The following is a 13633-nucleotide window of genomic DNA, read 5'->3' as shown; positions in this document are numbered from 1 at the left end:
TGTCAGAGCACCTTACCGATCACTGCACCTGTACACAGCCCATCTGAAATTAGCCCACCCAACTACCTCATCCCCATATTGTTATTTATTTTGCTCATTTGCACCCCAGTATCTCTATTTGTACATCATTTACATTTACGTCATTTAGCAGACGCTCTTATCCAGAGCGACTTACATGAGCAATTAGGGTTAAGTGCCTTGCTTAAGGGCACATCGACAGATTTTTCACCTAGTTGGCTCGGGGATTAGAACCAGCGACCTTTCGGTTACTGGCACAACGCTCTTACCCACTAAGCTACCTGCCGCCATCTCTTGTACATCTATCATTCCAGTGTTAATACTAAATTGTAATTATTTTTCACTATGGCCTATTTATTGCCTTACCTCCATAACTTGCTACATTTGAACACACTGTGTATATATATTTTCTGTTGTATTTTTGACTTTATGTTTTGTTTACCCCATATTTAACTCTGTGTTGTTTTTATCGCACTGCTTTGCTTTATCTTGGCCAGGTCGCAGTTGTAAATGAGAACTTGTTCTCAACTGGCTTACCTGGTTAAATAAAGGTGAAATAAAAAAATTAAATAAAAATACTGTGGTCCTCTCCTCCTACTGTAGACCACATGGTGCTCTGCAGCCAGTGTGTATTTGCTCTGAGCCATGCTTACACCCCTTATTCTCCACCGACCGTACTGGTCCTCATTTCCCAAAGTAGTCATTGCCCTGGGGTGACCAGCTGGGTCAAACCTATGCTCCAATTAGTGAGCTGAATATGACAGACACACTGATACCAGACGGACAAACAGCAAGGGAAGCGCTTCCTGCACATACTGTAGGCCCACTCTCCCATCCTGCTTATAGGGCCCTCTGGAAATGCTCTGATGTTAATGACCTCTTCATTTCACATGATCTCTGAAGTGTTTTCCTCCCCTCCTACCACTATATTCACAGTTTTGTGACATTGATTCTGTAGAACATTTGGAAATTACCAAGGGCCAACCAGGCATATTTTCCCTCATTTTCTTTGATCTCCTGGCCACATGCCTGGATTTGGTGTGACCTCTCTGTCCCCTTCCTTCCCCTCCCTCAGGACCGTAAGCTGACAAAAGTGGAGCGTCAGCGGTTTAAGGAGGAGGCAGAAATGCTGAAGGGGCTGCAGCACCCCAACATCGTCCGCTTCTACGACTTCTGGGAGTCACCCCTCAAAGGGAAGAAGTGCATCGTCCTGGTAACGGAGCTCATGACCTCCGGCACACTCAAAACGTGAGTGTGCTATAAGACCTGCTGGAGATGGGAGAGATGATGGTCAACGGAATAGGCTATAACTGGGCTGCATCTAGTCATTAACGCAGCACACATACATTTTTAAATTCATTCCCCCAACCAACCAGTCAACGTGTGCTGGAGTATTATTTATCATTGATGAGATGACTAAGTTTGTTTTTGTCCCCATTTTAGTTTGTATCCCTAGTACTGCAAAAAGAGGCATGGGTGTGATATGCACATTTATATTTGCTCCAAGTTAGCCCCAAGTTACCCCTTATTTATTTAGTGGATTATCAATCCCAAGACTGTAGAATGTTTGAATGGTGATACTGTGGTCCTCTCCTCCTGTAGGTATCTGAAGCGCTTCAAGGTGATGAAGCCCAAGGTCTTAAGGAGTTGGTGTAGGCAGATTCTAAAGGGCCTCCACTTCCTCCACACCCGGGACCCTCCTATCATCCACAGGGACCTGAAGTGTGACAACATTTTCATCACGGGCCCCACCGGCTCCGTCAAGATCGGAGACCTGGGCCTGGCCACACTCAAGAGGGCCTCCTTCGCCAAGAGTGTCATAGGTAGGAGATCCAACCAGACTGCATCAGTAATACCTGGTGTCTCGTCCTTTATTAGCCTCCCTCCAGATTCTAATAATTTCCTCCTTTCTAACCTTTGACCCCTGTCCTCCCAGGCACCCCAGAGTTCATGGCCCCAGAGATGTATGAGGAGCACTATGACGAAGCAGTGGATGTCTATGCCTTTGGGATGTGCATGCTGGAGATGGCGACCTCGGAGTACCCCTACTCGGAGTGCCAGAATGCTGCACAGATCTATCGCAAAGTCACCAGCGTGAGTCCACATTTTAACATGTACACCAATTCAGCTTGTATAGAGGTAGAACTCTCACAACTAGGATAGACACAAAAATGGTAGCACTGTGACTACAATGCCTTGCAAAAGTATTCAGACCTCTTGGATTTTTTTCACATTTTGTGTTACAAAGAGGATTAACATTTTATTTCATTTTCATGTTTTGCCAACAATATACACAAAATACCCTTAATGTCAAAGTGGAATATTTTTTTATTTCTTTCATTAAACAAATGTATAACTAAAATATAGTCATGAACAAGTATTCAGCCTTTTTGTTTAGGCAAGCCTAATTTAGTTCAGTTAAATTTGGCTTAACGAAACACATAAAAAGTTACATGGACTCACTCTGTGTGAAATAATAGGAGTTGACATCAGGGCCTAAAATTAACACCTGCCAAATGCGGGTAGATTTTGGCATTGGCGGGTAAGATGTCTATTTCACCAGCCTAGTTGGCTGGTGGTCAGGGCTCCACAGTGCGAGCATTTCACTCGCATTTGTGAATAAAAATAGTCAGTTATGATTATATATATTACAGTATCTCACAGAAGTGAGTACACCCCTCACATTTTTGTAAATATTTGAGTATATCTTTTCATGTGACAACACTGAAGAAATGACACTTTGCTACAATGTAAAGTAGTGAGTGTACAGCTTGTATAACAGTGTAAATTAGCTGTCCCCTCAAAATAACACAACACACAGCCATTAATGTCTAAACCGCTGGCAACAAAAGTGAGTACACCCCTAAGTGAAAATGTCCAAATTGGGCCCAAAGTGTGAATATTTTGTGTGGCCACCATCATTTTCCAGCACTGCCTTAATCCTCTTGGGCATGGAGTTCACCAGAGCTTCACAGGTTGCCACTGGAGTCCTCTTCCACTCCTCCATGACGACATCACGGAGCTGGTGGATGTTAGAGACCTTGCACTCCTCCACCTTCCGTTTGAGGATGCCCCACAGATGCTCAATAGGGTTTAGGTCTGGAGACATGCTTGGCCAGTCCATCACCTTTACCCTCAGCTTCTTTAGCAAGGCAGTGGTCGTATTGGAGGTGTGTTTGGGGTCGTTATCATGTTGAAATACTGCCCTGCGGCCCAGTCTCCGAAGGGAGGGGATCATGCTCTGCTTCATTATGTCACAGTACATGTTGGCATTCATGGTGCCCTCAATGAACTGTAGCTCCCCAGTGCCGGCAGCACTCATGCAGCTCCAGACCATGACACTCCCACCACCATGTTTGACTGTAGGCAAGACACACTTGTCTTTGTACTCGTCACCTGGTTGCCGCCACACACGCTTGACACCATCTGAACCAAATAAGTTTATCTTGGTCTCATCAGACCACAGGACATGGTTCCAGTAATCCATGTCCTTAGTCTGCTTGTCTTCAGCAAACTGTTTGCGGGCTTTCTTGTGCATCATCTTTAGAAGAGGCTTCCTTCTGGGACGACAGCCATGCAGACCAATTTGATGCAGTGTGCGGCGTATGGTCTGAGCACTGACAGGCTGACCCCCCCACCCCTTCAACCTCTGCAGCAATGCTGGCAGCACTCATATGTCTATTTCCCAAAGACAACCTCTGGATATGACGCTGAGCACGTGCACTCAACTTCTTTGGTCGACAATGGCGAGGCCTGTTCTGAGTGGAACCTGTCCTGTTAAACCGCTGTATGGCCTTGGCCACCGTGCTGCAGCTCAGTTTCAGGGTCTTGGCAATCTTCTTATAGCCCAGGCCATCTTTTTTTCAGATCCTCAGAGTTCTTTGCCATGAGGTGCCATGTTGAACTTCCAGTGACCGACCAGTATGAGGGAGTGTGAGAGCGATGACACCAGATTTAACACACCTGAGACCTTGTAACACTAACGAGTCACATGACACCGGGGAGGGAAAATTGCTAATTTGGCCCAATTTTGACATTTTCACTTAGGGGTGTACTCACTTTTGTTGCCAGCGGTTTAGACATTAATGGCTGTGTGTTGAGTTATTTTGAGGGGACAGCTAATTTACACTGTTATACAAGCTGTACACTCACTACTTTACATTGTAGCAAAGTATCATTTCTTCAGTGTTGTCACATGAAAAGATATACTCAAATATTTACAAAAATGTGAGGGGTGTACTCACTTTTGTGAGATACTGTGTGTATGTATGTATATATATGTATGTATATGTGTGTGTGTGTATATATATTAGTAAAATAAATGCTGCAGTAGCTGTTTCAAAGTATTTCTGCCGTTTTTGTTTCATAGCTGGTAAATTAATCGCACAAAGTCAAAGAACTACGAATCCTATATAGCCTTTCCCACCTCGCGCTGCAACACTGCCTGGCTGGGCTGTGCGCACGTGAAGAGCTGAGTGAAAGATTCATTTTTAGAAGCGCTGTGCACAGGCATAAAAGCTGGTCTAATTTACTTGAAACTAAAGTCTACTGAAGTGAGACTTTGTCCTTGTGTTTCTTGGCCATTTACATACTTTTGTTCAAAAGCTACATTGTTTTTCTATGTTTGAATTTCAACTACTAGGGAAGAGAAGACAACTCTTCTACTACTAGTCAGACTCAGGGTTGCCAGGTCCTGCCCAAAAGGCCTAAATTGTAACTTGTAACGACGTTAGAAGCAAAATTCGGTTTTCCTCAAAATAATAATTATTGTGAGCTATGACATGACGTAATAAAGGAATTTGAATATGTCGCAAGATAAAATATAATTTTCCCTTATTTAACTCGCCAGATCATTTTCCGTCAATGGATGTCGATTTAACTTGTTTGACTGCTAGGATTTAAGCAATAAGGCACAAGGAGGTATGGTAAATGGCGAGTATACCATGGCTAAGGGCTGTTCTTAAGCATGACACAACACGTAGTGCCTGAATACATTCGTTAGCCGTGGTATATCGGCCATATACCACAAACCCCCAGGGTGCCTTATTGCTATTATAAACTGGTTATCAACGTAATTAGAACAGTAAAAAAATTAAATGGTCAAAACCGTGGTATATGGTCTGATATACCACGGCTTTAACTATAGATACATCTGACAGGGGAGTTTGAGTGATGAAAGTTGAACAGAGGATCTCAGTCTCTGAGCAAGAAACACTTGGATGAACATTAAAAAAACAATGTTAGGCTGTTTTCTGGCAATTGTTCTATTATTATGTGCCAGATGTTGACTACAAACGTTATAAATGGCCCATTTGCGAGATTGACTTGTCATTTCAATAGGCATAGGCTACAGATTCAAATCTGGGTTTATGATTGTAATTCAACTTTGCCATGGTTTGCGCAGATAGAGGTAGCCTATATCATCCCCTGATAGGCCTACATCTCATTTCAGATAGTCTACAGTAGCCTAGACAAGATGTAGGCAAGATGTAAACTGAACGATTTAGCAGCTTGCTTAGTTCAAACAGACACACATTTATTCAACATGAATAGCGAGGCGATTTCGAGGTAAGAAGTGCTTGTGTTTCCCAATAGCCTGCTGGAATAGGCTACTGAGGATGGGCTCATAATTTAAATCCGTGAATTCAATATTAATAATGATGTATATATCACAGGAGGTCTGTGGCACCTTATATGGGGAGAACAGGCTCGTAGAAATCACTCGTGCGAAATCAGTGGAATGGGATCAAACACATGGTTTCCAGGTGTTTGATGCCATTCCATTTGCTCCGCTCCGGCCATTATTATGAGCCAATCTCCCCTCAGCCGCCTCCTGTGGTGTGTGTGTGTGTGTGTGTGTGTATACAGTGGGGAGAACAAGTATTTGATACACTGCCGATTTTGCAGGTTTTCCTATTTACAAAGCATGTAGAGGTCTGTCATTTTTATCATAGGTACACTTCAACTGTGAGAGACGGAATCTAAAACAAAAATCCAGAAAATCACATTGTATGATTTTTAAGTAATTAATTTGCATTTTATTGCATGACATAAGTATTTGATCACCTACCAACCAGTAAGAATTCCGGCTCTCACAGACCTGTTAGTTTTTCTTTAAGAAGCCCTCCTGTTCTCCACTCATTACCTGTATTAACTGCACCTGTTTGAACTCGTTACCTGTATAAAAGACACCTGTCCACACACTCAATCAAACAGACTCCAACCTCTCCACAATGGCCAAGACCAGAGAGCTGTGTAAGGACATCAGAGATACAATTGTAGACCTGCACAAGGCTGGGATGGGCTACAGGACAATAGGCAAGCAGCTTGGTGAGAAGGCAACAACTGTTGGCGCAATTATTAGAAAATGGAAGAAGTTCAAGATGACGGTCAATCACCCTCGGTCTGGGGCTCCATGCAAGATCTCACCTCGTGGGGCATCAAGGATCATGAGGAAGGTGAGGGATCAGCCCAGAACTACATGGCAGGACCTGGTCAATGACCTGAAGAGAGCTGGGACCACAGTCTCAAAGAAAACCATTAGTAACACACTACGCCGTCATGGATTAAAATCCTGCAGCGCACGCAAGGTCCCCCTGCTCAAGCCAGCGCATGTCCAGGCCCGTCTGAAGTTTGCCGATCCAGAGGAGGAATGGGAGAAGGTCATGTGGTCTGAAGAGACAAAAATAGAGCTTTTTGGTCTAAACTACACTTGCCGTGTTTGGAGGAAGAAGGATGAGTACAACCCCAAGAACACCATCCCAACCGTGAAGCATGGAGGTGGAAACATCATTATTTGGGGATGCTTTTCTGCAAAGGGGACAGGACGACTGCACCGTATTGAGGGGAGGATGGATGGGGCCATGTATCGCGAGATCTTGGCCAACAACCTCTTTCCCTCAGTAAGAGCATTGAAGATGGGTCGTGGCTGGGTCTTCCAGCATGACAACGACCTGAAACACACAGCCAGGGCAACTAAGGAGTGGCTCCGTAAGAAGCATCTGAAGGTCCTGGAGTGGCCTAGCCAGTCTCCAGACCTGAACCCAATAGAAAATCTTTGGAGGGAGCTGATAGTCCGTATTGCCCAGCGACAGCCCCGAAACCTGAAGGATCTGGAGAAGGTCTGTATGGAGGAGTGGGCCAAAATCCCTGCTGCAGTGTGTGCAAACCTGGTCAAGACCTTCAGGAAACGTATGATCTCTGTAATTGCAAACAAAGGTTTCTGTACCAAATATTAAGTTCTGCTTTTCTGATGTATCAAATACTGATGTCATGCAATAAAATGCAAATTAATTACTTAAAAATCATACAATGTGATTTTCTAGATTTTTGTTTTAGATTCCGTCTCTCACCGTTGAAGTGTACCTATGATAAAAATTGCAGACCTCTACATGCTTTGTAAGTAGGAAAACCTGCAAAATCGGCAGTGTATCAAATACTTGTTCTCACCACTGTGTATATACACACACACACACACACACACACACACACACTACCGTTCAAAAGTTTTGGGTCACTTAGAAATGTCCTTGTTTTTGAAAGAAAAGCAATTTTTTTTTTGTCCATTTAAAATAACATCAAATTGATCAGAAATACAGTGTAGACATTGTTAATGTTGTAAATGGCTATTGTAGCTGGAAACGGCTGATTTTTAATGGAATATCTACATAGGCGTACAGAGGCCCATTATCAGCAACCATCAGTCCTGTGTTCCAATGGCACGTTGTGTTTGCTAATCCAAGTTTATCATTTTATGTTAGCACAGCTAAAAACTGTTGTGCTGATTTAAAGAAGCAATAAAATTGGCCTTCTTGAGACTAGTTGAGTATCTGGAGCATCAACAATTGTGGATTCGATTACAGGCTGAAACAAAGAACTTTCTTCGGAAACTCTTCATTCTATTCTTGTTCTGAGAAATGAAGGCTATTCCATGCGAGAAATTGCCAAGAAACTGAAGATCTCGTATAACGCTGTGTACTACTCCCTTCACAGAACAGCGCAAACTGGCTCTAACCAGAATAGAAAGAGGAGTGGGAGGCCCTGGTGCACAACTGAGCAAGAGGACAAATACATTAGTGTCTAGTTTGAGAAACAGGCACCTCACAGGTCCTCAACTGGCAGCTTCATTAAATAGTACCCACCAAAACACCAGTCTCAACGTCAACAGTGAAGAGGCGACTCCGGGATTTTCTTTCGAAAACAAGGACATTTCTAAGTGACCCCAAACTTTTGAACGGTAGTGTGTGTGTGTGTGTGTGTGTGTGTGTGTGTGTGTGTGTGTGTGTGTATATATATAGATACATACATACATACATACAGTTGAAGTCGGAAGTTTACATACACCTTAGCCAAATACATTTAAACTCAGTTTTTCACAATTCCTGACATTTAATCCTAGTAAAAATTCCCTGTCTTAGGTCAGTTAGGATCACCACTTTATTTTAAGAATGTGAAATGTCTGAATAATGGTAGAGGGAATTATTTATTTCAGCTTTTATTTCTTTCATCACATTCCCAGTGGGTCAGTAGTTTACATACACTCAATTAGTATTTGGTAGCATTGCCTATAAATTGTTTAACTTGGGTCAAACGTTTTGGGTAGCCTTCCACAAGCTTCCCACAATAAGTTGGGTGAATTTTGGCCCATTCCTCCTGACAGAGCTGGTGTAACTGCCCACTTATTTTGTATAGGATTGAGGTCAGGGCTTTGTGATGGCCACTCCAATACCTTGACTTTGTTGTCCTTAAGCCATTTTTCCACAACTTTGGAAGTATGGTTGGGGTCATTGTTCATTTGGAAGACCCATTTGCAACCAAGCTTTAACTTCCTGACTGATGTCTTGAGATGTTGCTTCAATATATCCACATAATTTCCTTCCTCATGATGCCATCTATTTTGTGAAGTGCACCAGGCCCTCCTGCAGCAAAGCACCTCCACAGCATGATGCTGCCACCCCCGTGCTTCACGGTTGGGAAGGTGTTCTTCGGCTTGCAAGGCCCCCCTTTTTCCTCCAAACATAACGATGGTCATTATGGCCAAACAGTTCTATTTTTGTTTCATCAGACCAGAGGACATTTCTCCAAATAGTACGATCTTTGTCCCCATGTGCAGTTGCAAACCATAGTCTGGCTTTTTTATGGCGGTTTTGGAGCAGTGGCTTCTTCCTTGCTGAGCGGCCTTTCAGGTTATGTCGATATAGGACTCGTATTACTGTGGATATAGATACTTTTGTACCTGTTTCCTCCAGCATCTTCACAAGGTCCTTTGATGTTGTTCTGGGATTGATTTGCACTTTTCGCACCAAAGTACGTTCATCTCTAGGAGACAGAACGCGTCTCCTTCCTGAGCGGTATGACGGCTGCGTGGTCCCATGGTGTTTATACTTGTGTACTATTGTTTGTACAGATGAACGTGGTACCTTCAGACGTTTGGAAATTGCTCCCAAGGATGAACCAGACTTGTGGAGGTCTATAATTGTTTTTCTGAGGTCTTGGCTGATTTCTTCTGATTTTCCCATGATGTCAAGCAAAGAAGCACTGAGTTTGAAGGTAGGCCTTGAAATACATCCACAGGTACACCTCCAATTGACTCAAATGATGTCAAATAGCCTATCAGAAGCTTCTATAGCCATGACATCATTTTCTGGACTTTTCCAAGCTGTTTAAAGGCACAGTCTACTTAGTGTATGTAAACTTCTGACCCACTGGAATTGTGATACAGTGAATTCTAAGTGAAATAATCTGTCTATAAACAATTGTTGGAAAAATTACTTGTGTCATGCACAAAGTAGATGTCCTAACCGACTTGCCAAAACTATAGTTTGTTAACAAGAAATTTGTGGAGTGGTTGAAAAATTAGTTTTAATGACTCCAACCTAAGTGTATGTAAACTTCCGACTTCAACTGTATATTACCAGTCAAAGGTTTGGACACACCTACTGATTCAAGGGTTTTTCTTTATTTTTATATTTTCTATATTGTAGAATAATAGTGAAGAGATCAAAACTATGAAATAACACATATGAAATCATGTAGTAACCAAAAAAGTGTTAAACAAATCAAAGTATATTTTATATTTGAGAATCTTCAAATAGCCACCCTTTGCCTTGATGACAGCTTTGCACTCTCTTGGCATTCTCTCAACCAACTTCATGAGGTAGTCACCTGGAATGCATTTCAATTAACAGGTGTGCCTTGTTAAAAGTTAATTTGTGGAATTTCTTTCCTTAATGCATTTGAGCCAATCAGTTGTGTTGTGACAAGGTGGGGTTGGGGGGGGGGGGGGGGGGGGGGAGGTATACAGAAGATAGCCCTATTTGGTAAAAGACCAAGTCCGTATTATGGCAAGAACGGCTCAAATGAGCAAAGAGAAACGGCAGTCCATCATTACTTTAACACATTCAGCCAGTCAATCCGGATAAATTCAAGAACTTCGAAAGTTTCTTCAAGTGCAGTCGCAAAAACCATCAAGCGCTATGATGGAACTGGCTCTCATGAGGACCGCCACAGGAATGGAAGACCCAGAGTTACCTCTGCTGCAGAGGATAAGTTCATTAGAGTTGCCAGCCTCAGAAATTGCAGCCCAAATAAATGCTTCACAGAGTTCAAGTCAGACACATCTCAACATCAACTGTTCAGAGGGGACTGTGTGAATCAGGCCTTCACATTCGAATTGCTGCTAAGAAACCCCTACTAAAGGACACTAATAAGAAGAAGAGACCTGCTTGGGCCAAGAAACACGAGCAATGGACATTAGACAGGTGGAAATTTGTCCTTTGGTCTGGAGTCCAAATTGGAGATTTTTGGTTCCAACCGCCGTGTCTTTGTGAGACGCGGTGTGGGTGAACGGATGATGTCTGCGTGTGTAGTTCCCACCGTAAAGCATGGAGGAGGAGGTGTTATGGTGTGGGGGTGCTTTGCTGGTGACACTGTCTGTGATTTATTTAGAATTCAAGGCACACTTAACCAGCATGGCTACCACAGCATTCTGCAGTGATACGCCATCCCATCTGGTTTGGGCTTAGTGGGACGATCATTTGTTTTTCAACAGGGCAATGACCAAACACAGCTTCAGGTTGTGTAAGGGCTCTTTTACCAAGAAGGAGAGTGCTGCATCAGATGACCTGGCCTCCACAATCCCCCGACCTCAACCCAATTGAGATGGTTTGGGATAAGTCGGACGGCAGAGTGAAGGAAAAGCAGCCAACATGTGCTCAGCATATGTGGGAACTCCTTCAAGACTGTTGGAAAAGCATTCCAGATTAAGCTGGTTGAGAGAATGCCAGGAGTGTGCAAAGCTGTCATCAAGGCAAAGGATTTCTATTTGAAGAATCTTAAATCTAAAATATATTTTGATTTGTTTAACAAATGATTCCATATGTGTTATTTCATAGTTTTGATGTCTTCACTATTATTCTACAATGTAGAAAATAGTACAAATGAAGAAAAACCCTTGAATGAGTAGGTGTACAAACTTTTGACTGGTACTGTATATATGCTTGTCAACAACAGCCAGTGTTTGTATATTTTTACTTTTTTTTTTTTTATGTGTAGCCTAATCTGGCTACTGTTACCGTCTATGCGTAATGCATTCTGACAACTGATCGGCAATTGCGATAGAGCTTTGATGACTTCCAATTTAATTAAGTAAACATGTCCATTAATAATTGCATAATAACAAAAGGCTACAACAATAATAAACTGACGTTATAGGCTATTTATTAAATTGTTTTTCCAGCTCCAGGTAGGCTACACAAGTGGCACGTTGATTTTCAATGACTCCAGTGATATCGTCATTTCAACATATTTATTGTATTAAATGGTAGCCTACAATGGCATATAAATTAATAGAATACTTGATGGCCAACAGAGGCAAATGTATCATTCTCCACATTTAATGTCAGTTTCATTGAGGACTTTTCCCCATAAAAAGAACTAGGCGAGGGAGTTCCATAACTTCTGTCTCAAATTTGCCCTCGTGCAGCCCCCGAGACCCAAGAACTGAGCATGCATAAAACACTTTGCTTGATACCCGTTTTCTTTAACCAACTTAGAAATAGCCCAAAAACCCTTAACCCGCGACCAATACATTTTCACCCGTGACATCGTTTTCAAAGTAGCCCAATTTACCTGGAAAATCACGAACATGGCAACAGTGGTCAGACTCAATCTCACAGGTACAAAATGACTTGATTTGCATTACCACCGTAACCTCCCACCCTTAAAGGGGCAGGTGAACATTTGTCTCATCTGTGATATTTTGGTTAATAGATTCGGGTCACAAAAAATGATAAACAATATACCACATCACTTCTTGTGAATTATATAGTTGAAGTCGGAAGTTTACAAACACTTAGGTTGGAGTCATTAAACTTGTTTTTCAACCACTCCACAAATTTCTTGTTAACAAACTATAATTTTGGCAAGTCGGTTAGGACATCTACTTTGTGCATGACACAAGTAATTTTTCCAACAATTGTTTACAGACAGATTATTTCACTTAGAATTCACTGTATCACAATTCCAGTGGGTCAGAAGTTTACATACACAAGTATTGGTCTTCACAAAGTGTGCTGCTTCAGTGTTTTTAGATATTTTTGTCAGATGTTACTATGGTATACTGAAGTATAATTACAAGCATTCCATAAGTGTCAAAGGCTTTTATTGACAATTACATTAAGTTTATGCAACAAGTCAATATTTGCAGTGTTGACCCTTCTTTTTCCAGACCTCTGCAATCCGCCCTGGCATGCTGTCAATTAACTTCTCGGCCAAATCCTGACTAATGGCAGCCCATTCTTGCATAATCAATGCTTGGAGTTTGTCAGAATTTGTGGGTTTTTGTTTGTCCACCCGCCTCTTGAGGATTGACCACAAGTTCTCAATGGGATTAAGATCTGGGGAGTTTCCTAGCCATGGACCCAAAATGTCGATGTTTTGTTCCCCGAGCCACTTAGTTATCACTTTTGCCTTATGGCAAAGTGCTCCATCATGCTGGAAAAGGCATTGTTCGTCACCAAACTGTTCTTGGATGGTTGGGAGAAGTTGCTCTCGGAGGATGTGTTGGTACCATTCTTTATTCATGGCTGTGTTCTTAGGCAGAATTGTGAGTGAGCCCACTCCCTTTGCTGAGAAGCAACCCCACACATGAATGGTCTCAGGATGCTTTATTGTTGGCATGACACAGGACTGATGGTAGCGCTCACCTTGTCTTCTCCGGACAAGCTTTTTTCCGGATGCCCCAAACAATCGGAAATGGGATTCATCAGAGAAAATGACTTTACCCCAGTCCTCAGCAGTCCAATCCCTGTACCTTTTGCAGAATATCAGTCTGTCCCTGATGTTTTTCCTGGAGAGAAGTGGCTTCCTCGCTGCCCTTCTTGACACCAGGCCATCCTCCAAAAGTCTTCGCCTCACTGTGCGTGCAGATGCACTCACACCTGCCTGCTGCCATTCCTGAGCAAGCTCTGCACTGGTGGTGCCCCGATCCCACAGCTGAATCAACTTTAGGAGACTGTCCTGGCACTTGCTGGATTTTCTTGGGCGCCCTGAAGCCTTCTTCACAACAATTTAACCTCTCTCCTTGAAGTTCTTGATGATCCGATAAATGGTTGAT

General features: G+C 42.7%; 1 protein-coding gene across 1 annotated transcript in view; it reads left to right on the top strand.

Annotated features, from left to right (window-relative positions):
* Positions 1-13633, top strand: part of LOC311149749 (serine/threonine-protein kinase WNK2-like) — a 68978-nt gene that overhangs the window by 19833 nt on the left and 35512 nt on the right. The window contains exons 3-5 of the mRNA XM_084186961.1: positions 1094-1266; positions 1621-1841; positions 1955-2112. Of these exons, the coding sequence (XP_084043087.1) occupies positions 1094-1266; positions 1621-1841; positions 1955-2112 (552 nt within the window). The remainder of the gene's footprint in view (positions 1-1093; positions 1267-1620; positions 1842-1954; positions 2113-13633) is intronic.

Source organism: Coregonus lavaretus, assembly GCF_964263955.1.
Source record: "Coregonus lavaretus genome assembly, chromosome: 22".
NCBI lineage: Eukaryota > Metazoa > Chordata > Actinopteri > Salmoniformes > Salmonidae > Coregonus > Coregonus lavaretus.
The sequence above is the reverse complement of the archived record's forward strand: the minus strand, read 5'-3'. Positions and strand labels throughout refer to the sequence as shown.